At 45.0% G+C, this 19392-nt stretch overlaps 1 protein-coding gene across 1 annotated transcript in view; it reads right to left on the reverse strand.

Moving 5' to 3' along the window:
• The window catches only part of LOC106609108 (chemokine-like protein TAFA-5), a 157073-nt gene extending 138947 nt beyond the window's left edge, over positions 1-18126 (reverse strand). The window contains exon 1 of the mRNA XM_045721889.1: positions 17151-18126. Within this exon, the coding sequence (XP_045577845.1) occupies positions 17151-17241 (91 nt within the window). The 5' untranslated portion in view covers positions 17242-18126. The remainder of the gene's footprint in view (positions 1-17150) is intronic.
• Positions 18127-19392: the final 1266 nt, after the last annotated feature.

Raw genomic sequence — 19392 nt, forward strand, 5'->3', positions numbered from 1 at the left:
ATTTACTAAATAAACTAAAGTTAAAAAAATCAAATCAATCAAAAAGTAACACAATAAATGTACATAACAATAAGGAGGCTATATACAGAGGTGGTACCGGTACGGAGTCAATGTGCGGGGGTATAGGTGGGTCGAGGTAATTTGTTAAGTGCTAGAGAAAATATGCTCGAGAAAATATGAGCTGCTATATTCAGTAAGGCAAAACCGATGCAGAGTATTGTGGACATGGTCTGTCAACGCTGGTAGATTTTCATGGCTTAATTTTCCTTTCTTTGCCACAGTCTTTTATGAAGTTCAAGCCTTGTGCAAGTTCATTAAATTACTTGGTTTTAGTGAGTATACTTAATGTTTCACTGCATATGAGATTATTCAGTGTGTGTGTGTGTGTGTGTGCGCATGCAGGCGTTCGTGTGTTTCTGCGTGTGTGTGTGTGTGTTTGTGTGTGGTCTGAATCGAGATTCCTCTGAGCTAGAGAGACAAACACGGACACACCGGCTAGGTGAAGTTGTGCGTTTACAGACTGACCCCATTGCAGCGAGCTGTGTGGAGCTGTAGCTATAATGTATGCTTGAGGTAAACCACTATGACAGGACCTACATGCGAATGTTTCTGTTTCCATTTGGTTTAAGCAAGGGCATTCTCACTCCTGCATCCAAGCAGCCCTATTTCTTTTATCTCATTGGGTGCGATATTATCATTGGGCTTCTGTAGCAAAACAAGGTATAATTTATTGTTTGTTCAGCAACGCAAATGTGCAAGCCCGGCATATTTCATTTTCTGTATAAATATCATTATTCGTCTTTTTTGTGAGTTCACACTTGTGTGTTCTCTGTGGCACAGATACCTCATTGTCTGAGTCATATCCTCTCCGAGATTATATAATTTTTTTCCCACTGTGATTATTCCTGCAATATGAAATACCATGGGATATATATGTGTGGACTCGAGGTGAAAAGGGAGTTTTAAGTCAATGTTATATCAAAGAGAAGAAAAAGAGATTGGTGGTGCAGTACCCATCAGCCTGCCAATATGCACACCAATGCATACCAAATGGATGTTACAGTAACACTCAAGGGAAGAAATATTGAGATTGTAGAAAGCTTTGACCGGACTGGCCAGCCCAGCCCTCTTGCATACAGACATTAGGTGTGTGTTTTATGTTTGTGTCTGTGTCTGCATGCCTATGTGTTTCTGCATGCAATGCATGCATACATGTGTGCTCTCACGTCCTGACCAGTAAAGGGGTAATTTGTTATTGTAGTTTGGTCAGGACGTGGCAGGGGGGTGTTTGTTTTATGTGGTTCGGGGTTTGTTGATATATGTGTTTATGTAGAGGGGTGTTTGTTTAGAGTATTCCGGGGTTTTGGTTATGTTCTATGTTGTGTATTTCTATGCTCTATCTATGTTGTGCATTTATTTGTGTTGGCCTGGTATGGCTCTCAAACAGGAACAGCTGTACATCGTTGTTGCTGATTGAGAGTCATACTTAGGTAGACCTGTTTTCACCTGTCCCTTGTGGGAAGTTGTTTTTGCGCTGCTGTGTGTAGCTTGCATTACCGGTCATTCGTTTTCTTGTTTTGTTTATTTAGTGTTCAATAAAAGTTTAAAATGAGCACTCAACCCGCTGCGCCTTGGTCCACTTCATACGACGGCCGTTACAGAACTTCCCACCAACAATGGACCAAGCAGCGGGGTAAGGAGCTGGATTAAGGCTATCGGGAGTCGTGGACCTGGGAGGAGATTTTAGCTGGGGCTGGACCATGGAGGAAGGCTGGAGTGGATCGGGACTGTTATATTGGTACATTTAAGCCTGAGAGGCAGCCCCAATAAAAAATGTTGGGGGGGGGCACACGGGTAGTTTGGCTGGGCCAGGGTTAAGCCCCAAGCCAACTCCCCGTGCTTACCGGAAGCAGCATGTTACTGGTCAGGCCCCGTGCTATGGGGTGATGTGCACGGCGTCGAGGCCGAGCATTCACAGGCCGGTGTGCGCGGTGCCAGCGCCCCGCATTTGCCAGGGGGAAGCGGGCATCCAGCCAGTAAGGGTGGTGCCAGTACTGCGCTCGAGACCGCCAGTGCGCCTTCACGGCCCAGTGTATCCTGTTCCCGTTCCTCGCACCAGCCCTGAGGTGCGTGTATCCAGTCTGGTGTATCCAAAGCCAGCCCCACGCACCTGGCCTCCAGTGCGTCAGCCCAGTCCAACTCATCCTGTTCCTGCTCCTCGCACTAGCCTTGGGGTGTGTGTCTCCAGTCTGGTACCTCCACTACCAGCCCCACGCACCAGGCCTCCAGTGCGTCAGCCCAGTCCAACTCGTCCTGTTCCTGCACCTCGCACTAGCCTTGGGGTGCGTGTCTCCAGTCTGGTACCTCCACTACCAGCCGCACGCATCAGGCTTTCAGTGCGCAGTCCCCGTCCAGAGCTTCCGGCAATAGTGCCCCGTCCAGAGCTTCCGGCAACAGTGCCCCGTCCAGAGCGTCCGGCGACAGTGCCCCGTCCAGAGCGTCCGGCGACAGTGCCCCGTCCAGAGCGTCCGGCGACAGTGCCCCGGACAGAGCGTCCGGCGACAGTGCCCCGTCCAGAGCGTCCGGCGACAGTGCCCCGTATAGAGACGGCCCACAGTCCGGAACCGAGTGTGACGGCCCACAGTCCGGAACCGAGTGTGACGGCCCACAGTCCGGAACCGAGTGTGACGGCCCACAGTCCGGAACCGAGTGTGACGGCCCTACAGTCCGGAACCGAGTGTGACGGCCCTACAGTCCGGAACCGGCGCAGCCAGAGTCGCCCTACCGTCCAGAGCTCCCAGAGTCGCCCTACCGTCCGGAGCTCCCAGAGTCGCCCTTCAGCCCGAGGTCTACAGCGACGCCCTTCAGCCCGAGGTCTACAGCGACGCCCTTCAGCCCGAGGTCTACAGCGACGCGCTTCAGCCCGAGGTCTACAGCGACGCGCTTCAGCCCGAGGTCTACAGCGACGCGCTTCAGCCCGAGGTCTACAGCGACGCGCTTCAGCCCGAGGTCTACAGCGACGCGCTTCAGCCCGAGGTCTACAGCGACGCGCTTCAGCCCGAGGTCTACAGCGACGCGCTTCAGCCTGAGGTAGTCAGCGGGGGTGGACAGGTTAGGTGGGGGACTAAGACCAGAGCCTGAGCCACCTCCACAGTAGGAGGTTTGGGGAGGGGGGGGGGGTGTAGCATGGGAACCGTCAGTGACGGTAGCCACCCTCCCTTCCCTCCCTTTAGTTTGGGGGGTTTATTTTTGTGTTAAATTTTTTGTGTGAGTTGCATCCGGGGTCTGCACCTTTGGGGGGGGGGGGGGGGTACTGTCACGTCCTGACCAGTAAAGGGGTTATATGTTATTGTTGTTTGGTCAGGACGTGGCAGGGGGGTGTTTGTTTTATGTGGTTCGGGGTTTGTTGATATGTGTTTATGTAGAGGGGTGTTTGTTTAGAGTATTCCGGGGTTTTGGTTACGTTCAATGTTGTGTATTTCTATGCTCTATCTATGTTGTGTATTTCTTTGTGTTGGCCTGGTATGACACTCAATCAGGAACAGCTGTACATCGTTGTTGCTGATTGAGTCATACTTAGGTAGCCCTGTTTTCACCTGTCCCTTGCGGGAAGTTGTTTTTGCACTGCTGTGTGTAGCCTGCATTACTGTTCGTTCGTTTTCTTGTTTTGTTTATTTAGTGTTCAATAAAAGTTTAAAATGAGCACTCAACCCGCTGCGCCTTGGTCCACTTCATACGACGGCCGTTACATGTGCGTGTAACCTAATCAACAGCCAGAACTCAACTCCTGCTGGTGTTAGCACTAGCAGTAGTTTGGCTTCGACCCAGAAGCTAAGAAAAACATTCTGTATTTATGAGTCTATTTTAACAAGCCCAGTCTGTCTAATAATTAAGTTATTCCATCCATATGGAATTAACCGTAATGATTGAGCTAAAGCAGACTTGTTTTTCTCTGTGGGTATTGACAGGGTTGTAAAGACGAGAGTAAAACTATATGTCCATTCCCATTTACTGACATCCAACAAATGAGAGAGAGAGAGAGAGAACGAGAGGTGGGTATAATGTCGGCATTACACCTCCGGAGTACATTGCACTCATACAGCCATACAATTCCATGTCTATGTACGATATGCCAGCACTGAATGTCCATTCCTATTTATTAACTGCAAACCATGTACATTGTCTAGCCTAACCCTAAATGCAAGCAATCCACTTTCGCCACTACAAACCTAAAAGGAGTTTCAAATGAACAAATTAAATAGGACATTATTATTATCCCAATAACACTGTAGCTAAGATAGCAGTTGAATATCATGTCAGTTGAAGCACATTCATTCTAATAGCGTAGAACGGGGTCAATTAAGTTGATAACTGTATTATGATTTTGGCAGTTTAGCTGCATGACTAACATCTATATCACCCCACCTGACCGTCATCCAGACACACATAATAAAATTACCAGGTAGATGAGTATGTACTTCAAGTAGACAGTCATGATTACTTTTCCCATATGCCTTTACAGAAAAAATATTTTCCTCCATTGTCTTTGGGTCAGGATGAAATTGTTCTCAGCATTCAATCTATTCAAGTTGTAACAAGCTAAGGGAATGTGGCGTCCAATGTTTTAGGATATTCATTGTGTCATTTTTTTTCATTCGTTTTTCAACTAAAAATAAAGAGTTGGCGATCATTGACGGATGCAGGAGGAGGAGGAGAGACATGAAGGAGCCTGTTTGGCTTCAAGTCGGCCGCAGAAAATCTTTATGAAATTGCTTTAGACACAATCTGACAGGCAAGACAAAGACTGTGGCTGGCCTTGTTAAAATCGATGATGTCTCAATTATTCCGGCTAAAAGAAACATGCAATTCATTCCAGTGAAACGTGGAGTATGTTTTTACCCTGTTAGACAGAAGGTAATGTTCTACAAACAAACTAATCCCATATAAACGAACATGTCTATAATAGTGCAATCAAAAGTGCTTCTTTGAGACTCCTTCGAAATACGTAATCTATACAGTATAATGCAATTGTATCATTCAAATACACTCATTATGAGTAGGATCAGCTGGGGATGTAAACAGAGATTGAGTGGAGCAAGCACACACACATACACACACACACACACACACACACACACACACACACACACACACATGGTGTGCTGAGTCCTGTTCAGTATGGATCTTTGATGCAGCAGAAAAGTTACAAATTGAGGCATTGAGGGGTAGGACCATCCCAGCCCACTCAGGAATGTGTGTGCGTGCGTTTGTGCATGCTTGTGTGTGTGCCTGCCTGCATATGCGAGTGTGTGCATGTGTGTGTGTATGCTTGCGTGCATATTCCCCACCCTTAACCAAGAGGAAATGATGATGTATTTAGTGCTGCTACATTACAGCTGATCTCAGTTATTTACGAGGAATTAATACGTTGCCTCCTTTTTAAATGCTAATGATTGATATGTTGCCAATGCAACAGATAGAGAAGAAGCACCCCCTGGTTTCCACCCCTGGAGGAAAACGCTGATCTGAGAAGATCCTCCTCCCACTCCCTGACAGTCAATTAGACAACAACCCTCCAAGTCTCTAACCTCAGGGACCTGGCTGGGAGGCTCCCTCCCTCTCTACCGCTGTGTGTGTGTGTGTGTGTGTGTGTGTGTGTGTGTGTGTGTGTGTGTGTGTGTGTGTGTGTGTGTGTGTGTGTGTGTGTGTGTGTGTGTGTGTGTGTGTGTGTGTGTGTGTGTGTCTCACTCCACTGTTGTGGGATTTACTGAGACCCTAGTTGCCACTAAATACTGATCTATGGTCTAGGTGTTCAGGTGCGTTTTACCCTTATTGGTTAAGGTGAGGATTTGCTGAAGGATAAGCTGCCACTACAGTAGATCTGTACCTAAAGCCTACTTTTAATTGAAGCAGATAGACAGACATAACAGGGGTGGAGAGAGTGGTCACTTAGGTCTGGAGCCTTTTAAATCAGATGAATGCTATTCACTGGGGACAAACTAAGGAAGGAGCGCAAAACCCCAAACACTTTTCTGATAAAAATCTAACCCTATGCCTAACCCTATAACTCCACAGGCAGCTTACATTAGTCTTAGCTATTTCCTAACACGGGAATTTTACTGTCCTCAGGGCACTGATAAACTGCAATCAATAAAACCCTAAATAAATATGGTGCAATAGATGCTGCAGGTTACAAATACTGCACCCCCAACTTGGCTTGGGCACTATACCATGTATACTGTATACCGGGGTATTTGGAAATAGCCACGGGGTGGATTTTCAATACCGTCAACTTTTTATTTGAAGTTTTTTTTTAATATATTTTAATATTTGTAGCTACTTTTTAAGTTAATATCTGCAGTCAACTTGTGCAATACGTTAGGAGATAAAGCAGACTGCGTTCTTCATTTCACCTGTCACATTACATTATGAAGCTTACCACAGTTTCCCAGAACAGTTAAGCCAGTCACTTGCTTGTTTGTAAATACCACAGCTAGTCAGCCAAGTACTGTAAGTGGCTGAATTAATATGAAGACGGGGCATCATTAAGTGTTAGTTTTCTGCAATGTTTGATAAGTCAAAGCGCTTTGGATGAGTTATCTGTACAGCTGCCACTGCTATCTTCATGTCCTTGTATTTTTTTCCCCTTCTGTTCTCGGACCCTCAGTCTGCTCCTCCCCCATCTTCTCCGAGCAGAGCAGGCAGGCCTGTTACCCTAGCGACTCCAAACTCCACACAGACACAGCGTGTACACATGCTGCTCCAGAGCCAGTGCTGTTCTTCCTTCAGACAAGCATGCTGAAGGAAGTTTGCACAATGTCTCTCGTTCACATTAGCTTGTACATTTCCAAGCTCACCAAAAATGACATTCGGTAGCTACTACCTATACTTGTATAACTTTATGAGCTGGATTGCCTGTCTTTGCAATTAGTTTATTTTTGTTTGCAATCCTTAGTATATTTAGTTAGCAACCTCTATGAAAATCCATTAGTACTTGTGCTAATTGTGTTTGCATTCTGCTAATAGATGCCCAATGGCCTTTTTTTGCGTTTTTAGCACCCCTTGTTTATTAAGACAGTAATGCTGTATATCCCGTGATGAGAGAAGGATGGTATGAGGCAATACAAATCTGAATTCTGTCCAACCCTAGCCATAACCCGGGGCTGTTGTGAATCTGAATTGTGACTAGATAAAAAATACCACAACAAATCTGTATTTTCAATTATCTTCCGATTCGTATGACCTGATTTTTCACTAATTCAATCAGTTATTGTTGTATTCTTAACGTTGTGAATTACAGGATATTCCAACCCCTTTCAGATAATTATATTCAACTGCTAATCCTTGATGTAAGGTACCCCTCACCTACACAGTATAGTTGGTGAAGTAACAAAAAGACTTGGAGAGGTGACAAAATAGGGATTTCCGCATAGAGTACAATAACCATGAGCTCTTATTTGCATCTGTGTTGTGTGTAGTGTGTGTGTGTGTGTCTGCATGTGTGCGTGCATATCTGCCTATGTGTGTGCTGTATGGGAGTATTACTGGCACGCTAAACAAATGTATTATCTTCGTCACTTCAGCCTGAAGGGATTCAGTGCTCAAGGGCAAAACAACCAAATCCCTCATTTTCTTTCTGCAGGTTTAAGCATCTTTGTGAAGAAGAGCAACATTGATGAATGCGCATACCATTTGTACATGCTGTACATGTAAGTCACACTACTATGCCACGGTAATTACACTATAATGTTTACCAGCACTTTCACCTTAATTATGCAATCTGGGTATCACAAAGACAAACAAACACACCAGAGGTTCACACTCCTTTCACTTAGACACTATAATGCTACAAATTGTTTGTCAAATATTATGTCAAACTGTTCTTGCCCCCCTTCCCACCACATCCCTATCCCCACAATCCCTATGTCATTGTTCTCTCTGACACACCATACCATACCACCACATGCCAAACTGTGAGACATCAATTAAATCAATGGATGAAGACTGGTCTGGCACAGAGAGAAGGGACAGTAGGGAGGACGGGAATATAGGGGAGGGCAAGGTTTCTTATTATTGAACTTCCAATGGAGAGGTTCCCCTTTCCACTGTCACTAGGCTTCCTTTTCATTTCTGAGTCTTATTGGTGGTCGTAACAAATGTCTTGGTAAACTGTATTTATTGATTTACAATCTGAATCAGATCTTAAGTGAACTTGTCAGTCAAACGAGTTAAATGACAGACATGTAAAATCAGTCCAAAATGCTCCATATAAACAGTGTCAGAGTCAGGGACTTCATGGGTGAAATGAAGGATTATTTAGTCATTGTCATAGTCATAGGTGAGCCATTGCATAGGATTATATAATGTGGCATTCTAAATCCTCCACCTTCACATCCTCATCCCTCAACTCATGAGGCCAGCAGCATACCACCCTGCATCCCACTGCTAGCTTGCCTCTGAAGCTAAGCAGGTCCTGGTCGGTCCCTCGATGGTGGAAGTTCTAGTCGAACCAGATGCTGCTGGAATTGGTGTCGGAGGGCCAGTAGGAGGCACTCTTTCCTCTGGTCTAAAACAATATCCCAATGCCCCAGGGCAGTGATTGGGGACATTGCCCTGTGTAGGGTGCTGTCTTTCGGATGGGACGTTAAACGGGTGCCCTGACTCTCTGTGGTCACTAAAGATACCATGGCACTTGTCGTAAGAGTAAGGGTGTTAACCCTGGTGTCCTGGTTAAATTCCCAATCTGGCCCTCATACCATCATGTCCACCTAATCATCCCCAGCTTCCAATTGGCTTGCATTCATCCCCCCTCCTCTCCCCTGTAACCATTCCCCAGGTTGTTGCTGTAAATGAGAATGTGTTCTCGGTCAACTTACCTGGTAAAAAAGGGTGAATAAAAATGTAGATGCAGTGTCATATTATGCAACTTGCAACCTCTCTCCTGCCTGTTCAGAATTCCAGCAACGCAATGATGCATGCCTACCTGTGATATCCTTTCCTGACACCCTGCTGCTATCTGAAAACTTGCAGAAGTGGTGACATTTGTTTCCTTGTATTTACATTAAAATGTCAGGGTGCTGCCTATATACAGTTGAAGTCAGAAGTTTACATACACTTTAGCCAAATACATTTAAACTCAGTTTTTCACAATTCCTTAGATTTAATCCTAGTAAAAATTCCCTGTCTTAGGTCAGTTAGGATCACCACTTTCTTTTAAGAATGTGAAATGTCAGAATAACAGTAGAGAGAATGATTTATTCAACTTCTATTTCTTTCATCACATTCCCAGTGGGTCTGAAGTTTACATACACTCAATTAGTATTTGGTAGCATTGCCTTTAAATTGTTTAACTTGGATCTAACATTTCGGGTAGCCTTCCACAAGCTTCCCAAAATAAGTTGGGTGAATTTTGGCCCATTCCTCCTGACAAGGCTGGAGTCAGTGCTGCACTTAGGGCGACCGGAGGAGGGGCCATTCCCTGCACCATCTGTGGCCGCAGAGGGCACACTGCTGGTCGGTTCTTGGGGGGTTCCTTTGGGAGTCGAGGCAGCAGGCAGGGCACTATCGTGTCACCCCAGGTGACTCGGCACCAGCCTCACCCAGAGCCCCCTGTTGCTCACATGTATGTGTTTATTTCATTTCCTGAGTTTTCCCCACATTCCCAGCATAAGGCACTAGTAGATTCAGGCGCAGCTGGGAATTTTATTGACCGTTCATTTGCTCATAGTTTAGGGATTCCCCTTGTCCCTGTGGATATGCCCTTCCCTGTGCACGTCCTAGATAGTCGACCATTAGGGTCAGGGCTGATTAGGGAGGCCACCGCTCCACTTGACATGGTTACGCAGGAGGGTCACAAGGAGAGAATCAGTCTCTTCCTTATTGATTCTCCTGTGTTTCCCGTGGTGCTGGGCCACCCTGGTTGGCCTGTCATAACCCCACTATTTCGTGGCAACAGAGGGCTCTCAAGGGGTGGTCACGAGAGTGCTCAGGGAGGTGTGTGGGGGTTTCCATCGGTGCGACTATGGTGGAAAGTCCAGACCAGGTCTCCACCATGCGCATCCCCTCAGAATATGTCGATTTGGCTCTCACCTTCTGTAAGAAAAGGGCGACTAAATTACCACCTCATCAACGGGGGATTGTGCGATAAATCTCCTGGTAGACGCAGCACTTCCCAGGAGTCACGTGTATCCTCTGTCACAGGAGGAGACGGCGGCTATGGAAACATATGTCTCCGAATCCCTGGGGCAGGGATACATTCAGCCCTCCACTTCACCTGCCTCCTCAAGTTTATTTTTTGTGAAGAAGAAGGATGGGGGTCTGCGCCCGTGTATTGACTATTGAGGGTTCAATCAGATCACAGTGAGGTATAGCTACCCGCTGCCTCTCATCGCCAGTGCGATCGAGTCAATGCACGGGGCCCGCTTCTTCACAAAATTGTATCTCAGGAGTGCTTACAACCTGGTGCGTATCCAGGAGGGGGACGAGTGGAAGACGGCATTTAGTACCACCTCAGGGCACTATGAGTACCTCGTCATGCCGTACGGGTTGATGAATGCTCCATCAGTCTTCCAGGCCTTTGTTGACGAGATTTTCCGGGACATGCACGGGCAGGTTGTAGTGGTGTATATCGACGACATTCTGATATACTCCGCTACACGCGCCGAGCATGTGTTCCTGGTGCGCGGGGTGCTTGGTCGACTGTTGGAGCATGACCTGTACGTCAAGGCTGAAAAATGTCTGTTCTTCCAACAGTCCGTCTCCTTCCTAAGGTACCGCATTTCCACTTCAGGGGTGGAGATGGAGAGTGACCACATTTCAGCCGTGTGTAATTGGCCGACTCCCACCATGGTAAAGGAAGTGCAGCGGTTTCTAGGGTTTGCCAACTACTACCGGAGCTTTATCCGGGGTTTTGGTCAGGTAGCAGCTCCCATTACCTCACTGCTGAAGGGGGGACCGGTGCGGCTGCAGTGGTCGGCTGAGGCGGACAGGGCTTTTGATCACCTGAAGGCTCTCTTTACCTCGGCTCCCATGCTGGCTCATCCGGATCCCTCTTTGGCGTTCATAGTGGAGGTGGACGCGTCCGAGGCTGGGATAGGAGCCATGCTCTCTCAGCGCTCAGGCACACCACCAAAGCTCCGCCCCAGTGCCTTCTTTTCGAAGAAGCTCAGCCCGGCGGAGCGAAACTATGATGTGGGGGACCGGGAGCCCACTCTCCCTCAGTGTCCAGCTGAGCGCCTGTACGTTCCGACTGCTGTCCGCGACCGGTTGATCTATTGGGCCCACACGTCACCCTCCTCTGGTCACCCTGGCATCGGTCGGACGGTGCGTTGCCTTAGTGGGAAGTACTGGTGGTCCACCTTGGCCAAGGACATGAGGGCTTATGTTTCCTCCTGCTCGGTGTGCGCCCAGTGCAAGGCTCCAGAGCGACTTACAAATTGGTGCATTCACCTTATGATTTCCAGTGGAACAACCACTTTACAATAGTACATCTATATATTTTTGGGGAGGGATGGTAGGGGGGGGGGTTAGAAGGATTACTTAATCTTATCCCAGGTATTCCTTAAAGAGGTGGGGTTTCAGGTGTCTCTGGAAGGTGGTGATTGACTCCGCTGTCCTGGCGTCGTGAGGGAGCTTGTTCCACCATTGGGGTGCCAGAGCAGCGAACAGTTTTGACTGGGCTGAGCGGGAACTGTGCTTCTAAAGCCATGACAGCTGTTTAAAGGCACAGTCAACTTAGTGTATGTAAACTTCTGACCAACTGGAATTGTGATACAGTGAGTTATAAGTAAAATAATCTGTCTGTAAACAATTGTTGGAAAAATTACTATTGTCATGTACAAAGTAGATATCCGAACCGACTTGCCAAAACTATAGTTTGTTAACAAGAAATTTGTGGAGTGGTTGAAAAACGAGTTTTAATGACTCCAACCTAAGTGTATGTAAATTTCCGACTTCAACTGTATATAATGAAATATATGATTCCTCATGTCCTCTGGCTACAGTGCATTCGGAAAGTTTTTAGAACCCTTTAATTATTCCACATTTTGTTACGTTACAGCCATGTTCTAAATGGATTAAATTGTTTTTCCCCTCATAAATCTACACACAATACACCAAAATGACAAAGCAAAAACAGTTTTTATTTTTTATTTTAGCAAATGTATAAAATTAAAAAAACTGAAAAATCACATTTACATAAGTATTCAGACCCTTTCCTCAGTACATTGTTGAGGCACCTTTGGCAGCAATTACAACATTGAGTCTTCTTGGGTATAACGCTACAAGCTTGGCACACCTGTATTTGGGGAATTTCTCCCATCCTTCTCTGCAGATCCTCTCAAGATCTGTCAGGTTGGATGGGGAGCTTCGCTGCACAGCTATTTTCAGGTCTCTCTGAATGTTCGATTGAGTTCAAGTCAGTGCTCTGGCTGGGCCACTCAAGGACATTCAGAGACTTGTCTTGAAGCCACTCCTGTGTTTTCTTGGCTGTGTGCTTAGGGTCGTTGTCATGTTGGAAGGTGAACCTTCACCCCAGTCTGAGGTCCTGAGCACTCTGGAGCAGGTTTTCATCACTGATATCTCTGTACTTTGCCCTGTTCATCTTTCCCTCGATCCTGGCTATTCTCCCAGTCCCTGCCGCTGAAAAACATCCGCACAGCATGATGCTGCCACCACCATGCTTCACCTTAGGGATGGTACCAGGTTTCCTCCAGACGTGATGTTTGCCATTCAGGCCAAAGAGTTCAATCTTGGTTTCATCAGACCAGAGAATCTTGTTTCTCATGGTCTGAGAGTCCTTTAGATTGCCTTTTGGCAAACTCCAAGCGGGCTGTCATGTGCATTTTACTGAGGAATGGCCTGATTGGTGGAGTGTTGCAGAGATATTTGTCCTTCTGGAAGTTTCTCCCATCTCTACCACAGAGGAACCCTGGAGCTCAGAGTGACTAGTGTGTTCTTGGTCACCTCACTGACTGTCACGCCCTGACCATAGAGAGCCTTTCTATTTCTCTATTTAGTCAGGTCAGGGTGTGATTTGGGTGGGCAATCTAGTTTTCTTATTTCTTTGTTTGGCCGGGTATGGACCCCAATCAGAGGCAGCTGTCTATCGTTGTCTCTGATTGGGGATCATACTTAGGCAGCCCTTTTCCCACCTGTGATTGTGGGATCTTGTTTTTGTGTAGCTGCCTGTGAGCAGCCCAGAACGTCACGTTTCGTTTCCCTTCTGTATTGTTTTTTGGTTTCACTTCATTAAAGGATGTAGAATTCCATGCACGCTGCGCCTTGGCTTATTTACAATAGGGAGTTTGAAGACAGCGAACGTAACACTGACCAAGGCCCTTCTCCCCCGATTGCTCAGTTTGGCCGGGTGGCCAGCTCTAGGAAGAGTCTTGGTGGTTCCAAACTTCTCACATTTAAGAATGATGGAGGCCACTGTCTTCTTGGGGACCTTCAATGCTGCAGAAATGTTTTGGTACCCTTCCCCAGATCTGTGCCTTCGCACAATCCTGTCTCGGAGCTCTATGGGCAATTCCTTCGACCTCATGGCTTGGTTTTTACCCCGACATGCACCTTCAAATATGGACCGGTTGTGTGCATTTCCAAATCATGTCCAATCAATTGAATAACAACAGGTGGACTCCAATCAAGTTGTAGAAATATCTCAAGGATGATCAATGGAAACAGGATGCACCTGAGATCAATTTCTAGTCTCAAAGCAAAGGGTCTGAATACTTATGTAAGTTTGATATTATACATACACTACCATTCAGAAGTTTGGGTTAACTTAGATATATCCTTGTTTTTGAAAGAAAAGCAATTTTTTTTGGTCCATTAAAATAACATCAAATTGATCAGAAATACAGTGTGAACATTGTTAATGTTGTAAATGACTATTGTAGCTGTTAATGGAATATCTACATAGGCATACAGAGGCCCATTATCAGCAACCATCACTCCTGAGTTCCAATGGCACGTTATGTTAGCTAATCCAAGTTTAGCATTTCAAAAGGCTAATTGATCATTAGAAAACCCTTTAGCAATTATGTTAGCACAGCTGAAAACTGTTGTCCTAATTAAAGAAGCAATAAAACTGGCCTTCATTAGACTAGTTGAGTATCTGGAGCATCAGCATTTGTGGGTTCGATTACAGGCTCAAAATGGCCAGAAATTAAGACTTTCTTCTGAAACTCATCAGTCTATTCTTGTTCTGAGAAATGCAGGCTATTCCATGCAAAAAATTGCCAAGAAATGGAAGATCTCGTACAACGCTGTGTACTACTCCCTTCACAGAACAGCGCGAACAGGCTCTAAGCAGAATAGAAAGAGGAGTGGGAGGCCTCGGTGCACAACTGAGCAAGAGGACAAGTACATTAGTGTCGTGTTTGACAAACAGACAAGTCCTCAACTCAATTTCATTAAATAGAACCTGCAAAACACCAGTCTCAATGTCAATAGTGAAGAGGCGACTCCGGGATGCTGGCCTAGGCAGAGTTGCAAAGAAAAAGCCATTTCTAAGACTGGCCTATAACAATAAAAGATTAAGATGGGCAAAAGAACACAGACACTGGACAGAGAACTCTGCCTAGAAGGCCAGCATCCCAGAGTCGCCTCTTCACTGTTGACGTTGAGACTGGTGTTTTGCGGTTATTATGCAATGAAGCTGCCAGTTGAGGACTTGTGAAGCGTCTGTTTCTAAAACTAGACATTATTTGATTATGGCCATTTTGAGCCTGTAATTGAACCCACAAATGTTGATGCTCCAGATACTAAACTTGTCTGAAGAAGGACAGTTGTATTGCTTCTTTAATCAGTACAACTGTTTTCAGCTGTGTTAACATGAATGCAAAAGGGTTTTCTAATGATCAATTAGCCTTTTAAAATGATAAACCTGGATTAGCTAACACAACATGCCATTGGAACACAGGAGTGATGGTTGCTGATAATGGGCCTCTGTACGCCTATATAAATATTCAATAAAAAATCTGTCGTTTCCAGCTACAATAGTCATTTACAACATTAACAATGTCGCCACTGTATTTCTGATGAATTTGATGTTATTTTAATGGACATTTCTAAAAAACTGTTTTCGCTTTGTCATTATGGGGTATTGTGTGTAGATTGATGAGGAAAACATGTATTTAATCAATTTTAGAATAAGGCTGTAACGTAACAAAACGTGGAAAATGGGAAGGGGTCTGAATACTTTCCGAATGCACTGTATATAGAGTCCTGCCTGCCTGTATATGTTAGGTATCTGTCATGCTGGGGAAGCTAAAAATAGCACTTATTTATTTCATTTGGAAAAAATACATGTTCATGTTTTGGTTCGTTAACATCCAATGCAAAGAGATGTGGAAATATGTCATTTTGACTGAGAACATTTCAAAGGATTGTAGCTACTAGCAACTGTATGAGAAAAATCATATTATTCTGGCCCCAATAGAATAAGCAGTTAATGCAGTTCTTTTGAATTCATTATATCAGCTGTGTGTTTTTTATTCTGTAACCTACCGTGCGTTTTGACCTTGGCAATTCTAACAGCACAAAGGGAACATGGTCCCAGCTTCCTTTGTATGCCTCTTCCTGCTTCCTTGCATATATTTCAATAAAAAAATACCGCCCACAATATGCTTCCAATTCCAAACCTCTGATATATTAAAGCTAACAACATGAACAAAATAACCGAAGGCTACAAGACATAAAATACATGTTTTCTAGACATAAAAGACATGTTAGCTAACCAATTTGCTATTTTTTGTGTTGTGGAAAGGAATATAATGATATTCACAAAATGCTATTGAACATGGACAAATATAGCCTTGGTCACGATCACAAACTTGACCAGGAAGCGTAAGATATATTGCATTTGTGCATTCCCATTCCGGAAGAATACCATGCCCTGGCCTATCACACACCACATGAATTCAGTTGGGTGGATGTGGATTATTTGTGCTGTAGTCAGAGCTCAGAGCTCTGACAGCCCCTTTAGCCCTGTCTGCACAAGACTAACAGTACAAGTCTTTCTCACTTGGCATGCATTAATATATCTTTCCACCATGTGGCACAGAGATGCCATAGAGAGAGAGACCATTTGCCACCGGTTGAACTGCCTTTCTACTGACAGTGAGGAGAGGAGCCTGGCCGAGTCGTAACCTAAGGACCCTGCTGCCTGCCACACACCCACACACAAACAGCGTTTGTTTGCCCCTAGCCTTAGGCCAGACATGAGAGAAAAGGCATGGCAGTTTGTGCATAGAATGTATATTCAAAGCTTTACCAAATGTGAAATCCAGGGTTATTTGGGGTTTAAAAAAAATAAAAAAATAAAAATGAAATCAAAACAATTGGAGAATGTGTGGAAAACAAACGAATTGTCTTAAAAGCTGTAAAAAACAGCTTCCTATACATTTATAAACTACATTAACGCAGGCCAAAATATAAACCACATAGCAATACTGCAGAGGGCAACACTAAGATTTGTAACTAGCGCTTCAACATAAGGTGAATGAATGTTTAGCAGGGTTGGATTGTATCCAGTTGTCATGGCATGAAGCATGACAACAAGAATAACGGTGGGCTAATAGGAGGAAATAATAAGGGTTTGACCTCAGCCTTACCCTAAAGCTAGACTATAGTGCCATCTATTGAAGAACTCAACTATAAATCACACTATCTATTGAAACGGGATAGTATCACCCATATATTAACGTTATATACAGTATCAATGTATTTATCTTCTGTTATTTTTAGTTGGTAAATTACAAAAAATATATAATAAATATAATTGGATCAATTGGATAGGTCTATAACTTGTTACCATTAACCAGTAGGAAAGTATTGCTGGTGACAATCAGACCATGGAATTGTTCACATTCATCGAGTACATATATATTCATATTATCGAATCGAATTGTATGTTTTGGCTTGGGGTCAAATCCAGCAGGTTTACGACATGGAAAAGTTGATTAAGTATGAGAGCCAAAGACGCATTCTGCACGAGGCTCTTATCTGATGTCATCTAGGGCTATGCGACTTGATATATGAAAGACAGTGAGTGGGCTACAGTTATAGACAGGCGACATGAAAACAAAGCTATGTAATATGACAACGCCATTATATAATGGTCTGGAATCATTTACATAAACAATTACCTTCTTTGAGCAAGCGTGAGTGGATAAGAAGAATAACAAAACAACAGATTGCCGCTCCCGCTAAAGCCCACGCAACTCTAAGAAGCTGCATCCTGGCTGGCGAGTGGCGACGGCTTATTAACACCCGAGGAGAGAGGCCAGCAGTCTTCAGAGACACACACAGCCTTCCATTCTGCTCCCATCCAGCGCAATGCTTCTCACCCCCCAACAATAAGAGAAAACAGTCTACAACACGTGTGGAATGCACAAAATAAATCCCCCTTTAGAAATAGCTGGGGCGAATAAAAATACTAGTCAATCCGTCAGCTGAAGGGGAAACATATATGATCATGGCCGTGGAAAAGGACTCAGTGCTGGGTCAAAATTTAAGTGTTTGGTGCCTCAGTATGAAGCGGGGCTGTTAAACCCCCATCGTTTGAAGTGCTGGCATTCCCACTACCACTTCAGCCCGCGTCCGTGACTCGGTCACCGCAGGCTCACCAGCAGCTTTCTATTCGCCCCCTCTCTCTGACTGCTGTGCGCGGATACAGTAATTCGGTGCGCTGATCACCACTCTCCTCCAGTACATGTTCCACACAACTCCCGCGCAGGAATAGACACAGAGGCAGGCAGCACGACTATGTCGCTATGCAGTAGGGTATATATCCGTTCAGTTTCAGCCAGATAGCACGCTTGCCATTTTACGCACAGGGATAGCTCATCATCTGTGGATACCTCTCGTCTTAGTTGTTCTCCATGTAGATAATGAAAGATGCTCGCATCTCTTTCGATTTGGAAGCGATACCTCCCGACCTTTAATGAAAAAAAAAAACTAAAAACAAACGCGCAATAGACCGTATCCGGTTTAGTTTCTTTATCTACTTCTGGATTTCGATACATTTGTCCGTTAGTGATGATGATGACACAGTATATATCGGTATCACCATCCCTGATCTCAGTGCCGGTTCTTCGGGCTTGCCGCTTTTCTTCGTCAGGCATCCGCATATAAAGTCTACAGGCGCGACTTTCTCTCTCCCTGCTCTGTGCGCTCCCGGTGAGTGACGTCACAACAACTCCCCCATAAATATGTTTCTTCGGGCGATTTCACAGAGGCAGTGTGAGGAGAGGAGAAGAGGCGTGCGCGTGGAGGGGATTGAGGAAGAACGGGGATGGTTGGCAGATTAAAAACACTGCATTGCTCGTTGTAAACTCGCTAATTACAGTGTCCCTATTCTGCATCTGGAGAACTACAGTTGTAATACCTTAGGGCATGTCCAATGGAATGTCAATGCATTTTTTCGTTGTTTTTCTATTTCAAATATAGCTTAGCACCCAGCGTGTGCCTTTAGTTGCCTATATACATTATATTTCAAAGACAGATTTGCACAGATTCTTTCAAGTTAAAGTATTTTTCAATACAAGAATATGGGCATATGGGCCAATCACATGCAATATCTCCTGCAAAACAGTGTCCATCCCATTTCCAAAACCCTTGATGGGTCAGTGGCAATTCTCATATTCTGCAGCCTATCCATCTATAGAGACTATAAACAAGTGACACCACTGATATACTGTACATGGGGATTGAACTTCATCCAAACAAACAGTTTGCAGTGTCAATAACTTGGCTCCTGCAGCTATTTCACCGCTAATTAATGGTGTGGGTGGGGGGTGGAGGAGGTGTTAACAACAAGGGCATCCATGTTTGATGCTGCCTTTGCAGAGAGAGAGAGTGAGGGAAAGAGAGAGGGGGGGAGAGAGAAAAAGCTCTCTCCTCCCAGCCTCTTCCATTCTCAGGCTGTAATCTATCAATCAGTGGGACAGCAATTAACGGAGACCTGTCCACAAGGTGTCTGCCAAGGGGGCGGGGTGTATGTGTGTGCCAGGGGGGTGGAGGGCTGGGGGAAAGTGGCTTACATTAAATATTGTGAACCCTGTCATTGCCGGTCACTAAAATACTTCAGATTTGTTATTTATAGGACAAGGGTAGAAAGGGCAACAACAATTTGATGTTCATCCACGTTCTCCAAACATCACATTTCGAAGTTGCTCCAAAGGACAATTTTCAAAGTGTTTTGTTGCTTCTGCTGCTCTGTATCATTCCATTTCTCCAAACATCAAACTTTGAAGTTAATTAAGCTTTGGCACACATTCCAAATGGTTAAGGTAAGGGATAAGGTTTGGGATAGGGTTAAAACATAATATTTAGGCACTCATTCCAAATGGTTTAAGGTAAGGGTTAAGGTTTGGGATAGGGTGGAAA

The sequence above is a fragment of the Salmo salar genome, chromosome ssa07 (genome assembly GCF_905237065.1).
Source record: "Salmo salar chromosome ssa07, Ssal_v3.1, whole genome shotgun sequence".
NCBI classification, from domain to species: domain Eukaryota; kingdom Metazoa; phylum Chordata; class Actinopteri; order Salmoniformes; family Salmonidae; genus Salmo; species Salmo salar.